A 12,811-nucleotide genomic window follows, 5' to 3' on the forward strand; every position below is an offset into this window, starting at 1 on the left:
TTGTTTGTTTGTTGTTGTCTCTGCTGAACGATGGTTGTTTGTTTGTTTGTGGCCCTTTCAGGAACTCCAACAGTAAAACGGACAGGAGGAACAGGAAGTTCAAAGAGGCCGAGCGTCTGTTCAGTAAATCGTCCGTCACGTCGGTCGCTGTGAGTCCGACTCGTTTGTTTTGTTCTTGTTTGTTGAATCGACCCACTGAGACCCGGTTCTGATCCGCAGGCGGTGTGTGCGCTCGGCGGGATCCCGGATCACATGAACGACAAGCGTGAGTGTTTTTTTCAAGTTGCAGTACGGACGGTGTTGGAGGAGCTGGTTCTGACTCGGTTCTGGATCTCCTCAGGTGAAGCCGGCAGCGGCACCGAGAGCGACGGCTCTCCGGACCTTCAGAACCAGGAGAACGAGCCGAGCCAGGAGGACACGGAGGACATGGACTCGGCGCTGCAGGACCTGAAGCCTCAGAAAGCCTCGTCCTCGTCCTCGGGCAGCCACCACGGCAGCCACAAGAAGAGGAAGAACAAGAACAGACACAGGTACCGACCCGGTCCAAACAGAGCCGGGTTTCTGTATAATCTCTTCAACGGACCGTCAGCTGGGTTCAGAACACGGCCTTGGTCCAAAAACCATGAGCTCATTAGAACCACCTGAAACTGGGTCATCAGCACCAGGAGACAGAACCTCTTCCAAGCAGGTCTCTTTTGTAAAAGAGTCCCCGAGGCTCGATGGGACTAACCTGCAGACACAAAGCTTGAATGAGTTCTGACCGTTTGGACCTCGATCAGAACCTGACGCTCTGGTTCCGCCAGGTAGTTTTTAAGATTTATTGACCAGTCGGGTCGTTTGGGTTTGTGCGTCAGGGAGGCCTCAGTCTGTTCATGAACATGTTTACAGATGAACGTGCACAGACGGGCTGAACCGTTGGTCCAACATCAGAGCAGACCTTGGGTTCAGGTTCTAAGGAGGAGCGGACCAGCAGTCCAGGTCCCGGTCCTTTACCGTGACTCCAGATCGGGCTGGGCCGTATCGTATCGTTCGTGATAATACCGTAAAAAAAACTTGCCTGTAAAAAATACATCTGATCATCATATGATAATTTCATGACGTAAGTATGTCAGTGTTTGCCCTGCCGTTATGCCCCGCCCCGTTAACAGAACCGAGCGTGCAGAACTACCCCCACCCCCCGAGCGAATTAAACTCAGGTCCAGCGTGGCTGCGGGAGGGTCTGGAGATTTCCTGGTGGGCTGGTCTGATGTGTGGGCTGCAGGGCCAGCGCTCCCTGTTTATTTATTTTTCAGCTCTTTTTATGAACAACATATAAACAGAACACTGCTGAGGCTGCCAGCGCTCGCTTTTCCTTTTTTACGACCTGTCAATCAATCCAGTAGGCGTGTCCGCAAATGACCAATCGACGACCTCAATTTGTCCTGAAGGTCAACGCCCCCGGTCTGTGGAGCTGCTCTGCAGCTGCTCGGGTGCACGCTGGAGTCTGAACCCTCTGCGCACGTGTACGTCCGTTCACGCAGGAGTACACTGGGGGCTTGTGTTCCAGCGTCCACGGAGCAGGAACGGATGAATCACCACGAGCTTCAGGGTCACATGATCACCTTGTTACAGCTCATCTAAAGAAACATTTATCTGGTTGTTGTTCCATTTATGATCAACAGATCTTGAGCTTTAATTCATTCAGTTATTTCAGGAAGCTGCACCTGCACTTTAGTTTTTGTGGTGGATTTATTGATCTGCATTTTGTGCAGACTGTTTCATCTAAATAACAGAAGGATCTTTTTTATCTTTATACTTGGAGACCGAATATTTTACTACATAAAGTAATTTCAGTCAAATTAACCCTTTTTTTAGTTTTTATATAATGCTGCAAAGCAACATGTTAATGTTGTCAAATGAACAAGTCTGATTTCAGTTTTTTGTTGCATCACAAAGTTTATCGTTCTCGTCAGATGCAGTGAAGTGTCACGATGAGCCGTTTCGCTCCACCCTAACTCCACCTCACTTCAGAGCAACCTGCCCAAATGTTGCAGCCGTTTCATTTTGTCCTTCTTGGAAACACAAATAACTCCCGACCCGTTCTTCAGAGGATCGGCTTTGAACGGGTCGTTCGCGGCTCAGAACCTGAACAAAGTTTATGGTGAAGCCACTCTGAGGTTCTGTCAGGACTGTTTGTAGGTTCTGGTTCTGGTTCTGTGGGCCGACTAACAGCTGCTGCTCTCTTCCTTCCATAACGCCGCTCCCTCAGCCCGTCGGCCATGTTTGATTATGACTTTGAGTAAGTGTGAACTTCCTGCCTGCCTGCTGCTCGTTGTCTTCCTGTCTGCACGTCTTTGGTTCTTAAGGCATGTCCGCTTCCTGTTCTGTGTCCGACGTGTGGTTCTGTAGTGGCTGCAGCAGAACTCGGGTCAGAACCAGGCCGTCTAACTCGTGCTGTTTGTTGCAGGTTCGACATGAAGGTCAACAAGAAACCCCGAGCTGTGAGTAAAGTTCTGTTCGGCTCCGCCCACACTAAAGACTTTTATTTTGACAAGTCTGTCTCTGTCGTCCTGCAGGACTACTCTACCTGAACTTCTCTGGACCTGGACTCACGTAGACCAACTCCCTGTGGACTTCTCCCCTGGTTCTGTTGGACCCGTTAGAACCTGCTGTTGCTCCTCCTGTATTTATTGTGAAGCTTTTTGTTAAACATCAGCCGCGTTGTTTACGTTTGTTTTACAGAAAATTAATAAAAGACCAAAAACACGAATGTTGTTGTTTTTGAAGCGTCCGTGTTCCTGCTGTCCAGCAACGACCCACGGTCCAGAACCAGAGTCCAGATGTAAATGGACTGTACTTCTACAGCTCCTTTCTGTCTTATTTCAGGACACTCGAAGCTCTTCACAACAATCTGTGCCTCACTCATACAGCTCTATACTAGACCTCTACAGAGCTAACTGAACAAATCATTCTACAGAGACTAACCAGAGCTTCATCACATTCAGACACTGATGGACACATCAGAGGCTGTGAGGGTTCAGTGTCTTGCTCATGGACACTTCAGCATGTGACCGCTGGTGGATTCGAACCCCCAACTCTCGCATTGGAGGACGACTGCTCTAACCACTGAGCCACAGCCGCGCTGATGCGAGACGTGATCAGCACAATCCAGCTGTTCTTAACTGGGTTTGCTGTCATCCAACAGGTGGTACCAGACGACCCGGCTGGTCCAGATGGAGAGAATGGGACGTCTTCAGGTTCTGGAGTTAACTTCAGCGAGTCGTGTTTGAGGGGGTTCTTCCAGCTTCACCTGGTTCAGTCTTTGGGTTCAGAACAGTTAAAGTTCTGTTCTCTGCTGGGCTCAGCTCGGTCCTCTGGACCTTCTCATGAGCAGAACTTTTTAATGTGGACCTGTTTTGCTAGGTTCATGGCAGTATTGTGGTGGTGGTTCTGGGTTCAAGGAGTGAACAGTTTGGGTTTAATTAGGAGTTTCCTGAGCTGTCAGTGAGTGACGTCACCCTCGTGGGTCTAATCGGGTCAGAACCGTTTGGGATCCAAACGGCTGTGGTCCTTTTAAATGTTGAGCTCACGTTTCAGAAGGAATCGTCTAAAAGAACCAAAAACTTCTGGGTGGTTTTTATTTATAAAACTTTACGTCTGATCCGTTTGTTCAGATGGAAAATGTACGAAATATTTCCACCATGAAAGGTGACTGTCAGCAAAATATCTCATGGACCAGTGGGTGGATTCTGATGAAACTAGATGAGCCTTCACAGCTGAGAGTCATCCTATCATGATTGACAGGAAGTGATGTCATCAGTAAATCCTGAGCAGGCTGCAGTTTCAGCTGATTCTCACCTGACTGGACCACACTGTCCAGGAAGTGGTTCTGAACGAACTGGACTGAGTGAGGACCTCCTGTGGCAGACCGGGATAATCCAGACCAGGGTCTTAATACCATCCCAGGCCACCACCACCAGATTAATGCAAACCACCAAGACTCAGTGAAGATGAGCGTGCTTTGAACACGTGTACTTGTTTAGCCACGCAGTGGCCATTGGTGTCAGAAGCATGTTTGTAATGGGGGGGGGGGGGGTCTCCCAGGAGAATTTGAATAAAGTAGATGCCATTTCCTGCATTCTGGTGTATTTTAACGGTTGTTTAACATCTAGATTTACCTACACAAGTAACACTAGATTCACTAAGTATTTTAGAGTTGTAGTGAACTAAGCCTCAGGTCAAGTCCTGACCCTTCCTGGGACAAGAACTGTTATTTCATTGATTTGAGTCCAGAAACACAAAATTAAGTTCATCCAGAGACTTTCTAAGTGTCCTGCACTGATCAATTGAAAGAACACTCTCTTTTTATTATCATTACTATTTTACAATATCTTGATAATCAAAAGTGTGTTTAGTTCAGATCATTTTTAAATGTTGAAGTGAACTACTTATTTTAAATCAACTGTGAAACAGTACTAATGATTTTTAATCCTCATTCAAAGTAGAAATCTAGTTAATGTCTGTTACAGAGTAATTATGCATTTTTTTGATCTTCTGTCTGAAATGAGCAAGTTGTGATGTCGGTCAAAAGTCGGAGACAAACGCAAACAAGTTGTTGGAACGAACTGTCATGTTTTTAAATCCTCTCAGACGTAAATAGAGAAGCTGGCACCTGTTTCCTCCCAACTCGCCTAAACATTTCTCTGTCTGTTTCAAAAACATTTTTCTGTTTTTCTGACTTCTAGTGACCTCTTACGTCACTAAAACCACACCCCTGATTGGCTCTTTCAGCCAATCAGGACTTCCCAAATGAACCGGAAACAGAACTCTTTAAATGTCGACACGTCCTAGTTCTCAGAAAAGCAGTTCAGTTCGGAGAGCAGAACCGAGCAGAAAAGTTGCTGGAGAGAACAAGAAGTTCCAGACATGATCCGAAGTTCTTCCGAGTCTTGTGGGGATTATGGAATCTTCCACATCTGAGTGGAACCTCTGACGGACTCACAGCTCATGTGAGTCCACCCGTGAGGTGAGCTGCTGTTGAACGAAGTACCGTCACTACTCCGGACGGTTCTCTGCTATCCTACGGAGACGCTGGAAAGGTAGCGTTAAATGGAACTCCGTACCAGTGGAGACATCTTCTACAAGGTAACGAGTCCCTCACTACCTAAGTGTACCGAGGTGGAGCTGGGTTCGGATGGACGGTGCCGTTCTTCGTCGACACATTTTCCCTCACACATCTTTTCTCTCCATTTAAACTCCCTCATTTCCCATCTTTAAAACTCTTCTATCTTGCCAGTAAATCATCCAGATATTTTCATAAATGTCTGTTGTAATTAGTTAAGCTGTGTTATTGCTTCAATCAGAATAATCACGTGTACAATGTTTGATGTTAAATTTTGATTCTGTTAATAAATGACCACATTCATTTTGATGGGTCAAAGAAACTTAACGTCTCACGTCACTGATTAGACCATCTCCCACACAGTATCTCTGTCACATATCTGTCAAGTAGCTCGAAAAAGAGAGAACCCGTTTAAATTAAGTATAATATCAGGTACTTGAACTAGTCCAGATATTATAACGTGTAGTGGAGCTCCGAAGCTAACGAAGCTAACCGACCTATCTCACTACAGAGTTAATGGCACAACAAGAAGTAACCTGACCAACAGCTCTCCTTGTGTGACCAGAGCACGCTCCGCTTCTTTCACATTCTAGTCACAGTTTAAGAAACACAGTGTAGCCTAAATTAAGTTTTAGGGAAAGAAAATCAATAGCCAATATGAAAATATAATAATCAACTTTCTTACCAGTGGCCTAGCATAAAGCAATATGATCATCATCCATCATGTTTATTAGCAGCTTAAAATACCTAATTAAAACTCCAGTAGTGGACAAAATTAGTGCAGAGTAAACGTGTGCAACCACAAGTTACGACATGTTTCTAAATTTAAAACACAAAATACAACAAATCATTTAATTTAACCCTTCAACGTATTGGTGACAGAAAATGGAGGATTTACCTGCAGTTACCTTCGTACTGTAGTGAACTAGGCCTCCGACCTCAACCTGTCTCTGAAGACCTTCAGGGGACAGGAACTGCTATTTCATTGATTTGAATCCAGAAATACAAATTATCTCATCAAGAGACTATTTAATTGTATCCTGAATTAATCAATTGAAAGAACACTCTTCTTTTTTACATTATCAGTACTATTTTAAGATGTCTTGATAATCAAAAGTGTGTTTAGTTCATATCATTTCTAAATGTTGAAGTGAACCACTCATTTAAATCAACTGTGAAACAGTATTAATGATTTTTAAACCTCATTAGATTTTTGATCATACAGTTAAATGCCTATGTACAAAGTAAGTGTGCATTTAGTCTTCTGTCTGAATGAGGAGCAGTGATGTCGGTCGAAAGTCAGAGACAGACGAGTTATTAGAACGAAGTGTCTTGTTTTTAAAACTCGCAGACAGTAAATAACTTCAACTGGCACCCGCTTTGTCTCACCTCGTCATAATATATCTCTGTCTGTACTAACCGTTTTTTTAAACATTCCTGCTGTCTCTTGACTCCTAGTGACCCTCTGACATCACTAGAACCACCCCCCTGCTGGTTGTTTCAACCAATCAGGAAGTACCACGTAACAGGAAGTGGATACCCCTTTAAAAGGAACACTTCTTGGAACTATTGAGTTTTTCAGTCTTCATGAGTCTTGGAGTCTTCTGAGTCCTGGAACTCAGTCGGAGTCTTAAGTCTTAGGGCTGTCTTCAGTCTTAGTCTTCACGAGTCTTGGTCTTTTCCAGTCTTGCTGGAACTTTCAGTCAGAGATGAGACTCAACTAAGTAGCGGATGGATTTGACCATGTGCCAAAGGTCTCTCCAGTCCAGCGTAATCACGGCCTGCCTCGGCTGTGACTCAACCCGAGCAGTAAATGCTCCACTTCTAAGGAAGCTTATTCGGTGGAACCGAATACTTCGTCATGATTTCTGATGACCCCCAGCTACTCTAACCGGAGACGCTGAAAAGGGAGCGTACCAATGGACTTCTGTTCCGGAGTGGAGGTATCCACCATCTCAGGTAACAAGCCGTTGACATCCTGAAGTGTACCGGAAAGCTGAGCTGGATGTCGGAGGAAGGGTGCCATGTTCTGGTTCCACACATCTTCCCTCATCCTTAAATCTAAACTTACTCCTTAAATCTATTTCTCCTCTCTTAACCTTGCTATTCGCCAGTAAATCAATCTAGATGCCTTCAGAGGTGAATCAGCCTCAATCAGTGATGTTCTGTTGTCTTGTTAGTAAAGCGTGCCAAGTTTATTAATCAGAACCAGATCAGCAAATCAAGTGTACATGTTTTGATGTTAAATTTTGATTCTGTTAAATAAATGACCGCATTTATTCTGATGGGTCAAAGATAAAATGTCGTCTCATGTCACTGATTAAACAATCCTCACAGTTATCTCGGTCACATGGCAGAAATTTAACTTGGAAAAAAAAAAGAATCCGTTGTAATTAAACAATTAATATTCTTTGTGCTTGAACTAGCTTTAAGAATAATTAATTAGTAGTGAAGTTAACGCCTTAGCTCACTACATAAATGGTGGCCTGTACGTGTTTTAAATAACATGTATGGTGGCCCGTGTGTCCACAGCAAAGCTGTCCTGACATACTACAGTACAGATGAACATGTGCTACTTCCTGTTGTTGGACTGGGCGACTGTGGCTGAGTGCTTAGAGCAGTCGTCCTCTAATGCAGGAGTTGGGGGTTCAATTCCACCATCAGTCACATGCTTATCTAGCGTAGGCTCCAGAACGGATCCTCGAAACGGACCCGGATCAGAGTCCACTTGCACACCGAAACGAATCCGGAATAGATAAGGATCATGAAGCCGGATCAGATCTGGCCCAGACCCTATCTGGAAAAACTGATTCATGCATTTGTCACGTCTAGACTGGAGGCAGATCTTCCAGTTCTCAGGCTCCTCTCTTGTGGAAGCAACTTCCAGTTTCTGTCCATGAGACTGACACGTTGTCCAGTTTGAAGACTTTCCTTTTTGATAATTCCTATAGTTAGGGTCAGCTTGTCATGCTGCTATAGACTTAGACTACTAGAGGACAAACTGACCTCATGTCCTTAAATGAATTGTTAAAATTAAATAGTTTTCATTTGATACTATTTCTATCTTAACATGTGATTCTTGACCTGCCATTGTGTATCTATTCCTACCAAACCCAGCCAGTCGAAGCAGATGGTCCTCTTGTCCTGATCCTGGTTCTACTAAAGGTTTCTTCCTCATGAGGGAGTTTTTCTTTCCACTGTCGCCTTCATGCTTGTTCAAGATGAGAGTTCAGTGATGGAGTTAAACTCAAAGCTGCTCCTCAGATAAATTCCTGTTCGTAGTTTTCTACACCGCCTTAAAATCTAGCTGTTTATTTCGCTACTTTTTCCTTTTGACTGTCTTTTTGGATGCCATTTTATTTTAACTTGTAAAAAAAACTTGAAATTTGTACACGTCATCTTTTATGATTGTCTATTGTTGTCGTTGTTGTCCACTGTTGTCATCACTCTATTAAAGTCAGGTCTCTCTTGTAAACTGAATAGTTCTAGAACCGCTCCGCTCCAGGTGGCTGCATGTTGGAGCAGCTCTACTTTCATTCAGAGATTTTGCTTTTGGAAACTTTAATTCCTCTTTTTCTGGATGTAAATCACATTTTCTGGATGATTGTTTCCTCTGGTATCAGATGCTGAGCAGCTGGAAGGATTTTTACTGAAACTTTTTTAGTTTTGGACATTTGTTATGATGCGTAACCATGGCAACAAGGCAGTTTTCTACAACAACAGCAGCTGATTAACATCTCAAAAGCTCAAATAATATCTCAACTACAGCCACAAATCTCAAGTGAGTTGAAAAGGATGTTCTGTGGACGCATTCTCATCTACCTGCCAGCTGTGCTCGGGTGCCTGACCACTGAGATCCTGGAACTAGAAGGAAACACGGCTCATGACAGCAGAAGGACAGGATCGTCCCTCGGCACCTACAGTTGGCTGTCTGCAGAGACGAGGAGCTCAGCAGACTGCTGGGAGGAGTGGCCATCGCTCTGGGAGGAGTTCTGCCCAGCATTCAGGAGGTCCTACAGTCCAGGGGAACCGAGAGGCCAGCCGAGTCTGGGTGGACGGATCGGACGGCATCTGCAGCCAGTTTCTTAGGATCCACTGTGGGATGGACCTTTACAAGAGATCCTTCCTGTCTACAGCATCAGCATATATAACATCTCTTAATGAAATGAGGATAACATGTTCCTGTTTTTAGTTTTCTACATTCGCCTTAGAATCTAGCTGTTTTTTTTTGTTACCTTTTTCTTTTAGCCATCCTATTTGTAAAATGATCTGTTTACATTCACACTGTACTTGAACCGCGCTGGAGTTCTCTTCTACCGGACCCAGACCTAGGTTTTAGCCCAGGCCAGAGTTCACCTTTTTGTTCCGTGACAGAGTTCGATGGTGCGTTCACACCTCCCTAAACGAGCCGGACTTTCAAGGAAAACGAGCTAGAGTTGGATTAAAGCGACTAAACAGGGCTGGTGTGAATGCAGCCTAAAAAGAAGAAAAAAATGGGAGCGGTCCAGGAGTGGGAGTCATTCTGAATGAGCAGGAGTCATGTTACCAGGAGTGGGACAGGAGTGAAAACCAACTCCCGTGAAGCTGTCAGGGGAATTTAGGTGCAGGTTCTGGATGTTTATTAGTAACTAATGTTAAACTGGGCACACGGTGGTGCAGCTGGTAGAGCTGCAGCCTCTCAGCGAGCAGGTCACCAGGTTCAAATCCCTGCCCAGACCTTTCTGGGTGGAGTTTGCATGTTCTCTCCGTGCATGCGTGGGTTTTCTCCGGGTACTCCAGTTTCCTTCCACAGACCAAAAACATGCATGTTAGGCTGATTGGTAACTCTAAATTGTCCCTAGGTGTGAGTGAGAGAGTGAACAAACTCTGGTGACAGATAGTTCCATTCAGGCCCAAAAAATCTGATCCAACACGGCCTCAGCCCGCAGTCATAATTTCCGAACCCCACCCGACCTGTAACAGTAATTACAGGTCCGAACACGGAAAAAAATAAAATAAAAATTAGTTATAGCAGTTGGGGACGCGCGGCTGAATGAAAGGGGCATAAGATTCGGAGCTGAGAGGTTTTGTCCTTTCGTGGTGCTCAAAACACATTAAACCTGTTTCTGCTGCACTCTGCATGATTCAGACATGGACCCTGCTCTGACATGTCTGCTTTGTGATCTCACCTGTTTGGATCATCGGCCGCGCGCGTCCGCTGAGTTCAGCGGCTGAACGTCCATTTGGGCGATGGATTTCTGCCTGGCAGTACAGTCCATCTGAAACTTTACTTTTTAACTCTTTCAGGGCCGGTCAGCTCGCGGTGAAATGGCCGCGTGTGGCTGGTGGAAGTATGGCAGGCCATGTTATCATATAATTGGATCGTGGCTGATCCTGACCTAATTAAAAGCCTAACATCGACCAGGCCCGCCCATTAATCACATTATCATGGCCCACCCCGAATTTGAGTCGGATGGGTCCGGGCTTAGGGCTCGGGTCGGAAATGACAGCTCTAGTGACAGACCTGCGGGGGCAGACCTCTGGGGGCAGACCTGCAGGGGCAGACCTCTAGTTAGTGACAGACCTGCGGGGGCAGATCTCTGGGGACAGATCTCCAGGGGCAGATCTCTGGGGGCAGACCTCTGGGGACAGATCTCTGGGGGAAGACCTCTGGGGACAGATCTCCAGGGGCAGACCTGCGGGGGCAGATCTCTGGGGGCAGACCTGCGAGGGCAGACCTCCGGGGACAGATCTCTGGGGGCAGACCTCTGGGGACGGATCTCCGGGGGTAGACCTGTAGTTAGTGACAGACATGCGGGGGCAGATCTCTGGGGGCAGATCTCTGGGGACAGATCTCCGGGGGCAGATCTCCGGGGGCAGATCTCTGTGGGCAGACCTCTGGGGACAGATCTCTGGGGGCAGACCTGCGGGGGCAGATCTCTGGGGGCAGACCTCAGTGGAAGCCTGTGTGTGAGCTCGGCCTCCTTGCTAGTAAACTTTATAAATCTTCTGTGTTGGTTTGTAACTCTTTTTAAGTAGACAATGAAAGGACATTTACTTTATCCAACAGCAGCTTTACCCACTGATCCACCGTGCCGCCTTGACACACAACATGACTCAGCAAACCATAAAACTAGCTTTATTAAAACCACATGATGAATGTAAAGGTCCAACAGCACCTGGGGCCAGAGGTCCTCCACGCTCCACTTTGGACTTGTTTTCCCAGGTCAGTACTGACTGGTCAGAACATTAAAAAAATAAAATCACCTGATTTCAGGTTTTAAGGTGCAGGATTCAAAGGGACAGTTCAGATCTTTTTAGGTGTTTTGTGGAAACTAAAGTTATTCAATGAGACATCAGCTGCAGGTAAGATATTAACTCTTAAACTTTCTACAGAACCACTCTTAAAAAGATATGAACTCTCCCTTTAATGAGGTTTAATTATAACAGAACACGAGGTCCGTTTGTGAAACTGTTCTGATCCAGAGTGAGGGTGGTGTTTACAGGAAGTGGTGTCATGTGAGGCTCCTTCAGAACAAAAGCCTCTGAGCCAGCGTCTCCTGCTCTCCGACACAAAACCTTTAGCCAATCAGAGCTGAGGCAGAAAGAGGGCGGAGCTGCAGCTAACCGGTGAGACCAGAAAGGTACGGACAGCTTTACCCCAAATGCATGATGGGAGTTTTAAAGGACGCTGTGGTTCAGCACAGTGCTCTTCAGACCCATCTGCTCTCCACCTGAGGATCCGGCTGGTGTCCAGGCGGCGCCGTCCACCAAGCTGCCGACCTCAAACACTTCCTGGATGGCGTTCCGGAAACAGTGGAAATTATAATCGATCAGCCCTGCAGAACAGAACAGAACATGGTTTAAATTCTGCAGTCTGAGGTCCAGAACTGGTTCTGGAGAACAAAGTTCCACCTTTCCTCTTGAAGCTCTCCTCCCTGAAGATGCAGACCAGAGCCAGGAACCGGGTGACCTCCTTCAGGTACAGAACCGTGGTGTTGCTCAGCTTGATGATGGCCAGAGACTCTTCATCGTAGGCGGCGCTGCCCTCCATCAGCCTGACGGGAAAACACCTTTAAACCGACCGGAACCACGAGCAGAACCTCGAGGAACCAAACGTCAGCAGAACCTCGAGGAACCAAATGTTGAGGTGTCAAACTCAAGCCTGCTTTAATGTCTTTCCTTTAGTTTGTTCCAAGAGGCGTCTCTGACTGAAACAGTGAGAAATGAAGGAATTTGTCACGACAGAATTAAACTCAGGTTCAGCTGCAGGAGGTCTGGTCTGATGGGTGGGCTGCAGGACCCCCCCCCCCCCCCCCCAGTTGCCATGCTGGGTCATTAGTTGGTGCTGTAAATTTTGTACATTCTCCTAATGTGCAAGCTGCCTGGGACTGCTCTCAGTGATGTCCTTCCTCTGGGCTGAAAGTTCAGTAACAACAAAACTTCAAGTTGCATTTTGGATACGAGTCGATGGACCTGACACCAGTCACTGACTGGACCTGACACCAGTCACTGACTGGACCTGACACCAGTCACTGACTGGACCTGACTGGACCTAACACCGGTCACTGACTGGACCTGACACCAGTCACTGACTGGACCTGACACCGGTCACTGACTGGACCTGACTGGACCTGACACCAGTCACTGACTGGACCTGACTGGACCTGACACCAGTCACTGCCTGGACCTGACACCGGTCACTGACTGGACCTGACACCGGTCACTGAC

General features: G+C 46.3%; 2 protein-coding genes across 2 annotated transcripts in view; one reads left to right on the forward strand and one right to left on the reverse strand.

Moving 5' to 3' along the window:
* The window catches only part of meaf6 (MYST/Esa1-associated factor 6), a 2,899-nt gene extending 135 nt beyond the window's left edge, over positions 1-2,764 (forward strand). The window contains exons 2-7 of the mRNA XM_037693078.1: positions 62-149; positions 220-265; positions 341-530; positions 2,249-2,278; positions 2,447-2,480; positions 2,556-2,764. Of these exons, the coding sequence (XP_037549006.1) occupies positions 62-149; positions 220-265; positions 341-530; positions 2,249-2,278; positions 2,447-2,480; positions 2,556-2,570 (403 nt within the window). The 3' untranslated portion in view covers positions 2,571-2,764. The remainder of the gene's footprint in view (positions 1-61; positions 150-219; positions 266-340; positions 531-2,248; positions 2,279-2,446; positions 2,481-2,555) is intronic.
* Positions 2,765-11,291: 8,527 nt separating this feature from the next.
* LOC119425920 (ras-related GTP-binding protein C) overlaps positions 11,292-12,811 on the reverse strand; it is a 13,386-nt gene continuing 11,866 nt past the window's right edge. The window contains exons 6-7 of the mRNA XM_037693478.1: positions 11,996-12,138; positions 11,292-11,919 (exon numbers count right to left, since the gene is read on the reverse strand). Coding sequence (XP_037549406.1) covers positions 11,762-11,919; positions 11,996-12,138 — 301 coding nt within the window. The 3' untranslated portion in view covers positions 11,292-11,761. The remainder of the gene's footprint in view (positions 11,920-11,995; positions 12,139-12,811) is intronic.

This window comes from Nematolebias whitei, chromosome 19 (genome assembly GCF_014905685.2).
Source record: "Nematolebias whitei isolate Nwh7 chromosome 19, NemWhi1, whole genome shotgun sequence".
Classification (NCBI taxonomy): domain Eukaryota; kingdom Metazoa; phylum Chordata; class Actinopteri; order Cyprinodontiformes; family Rivulidae; genus Nematolebias; species Nematolebias whitei.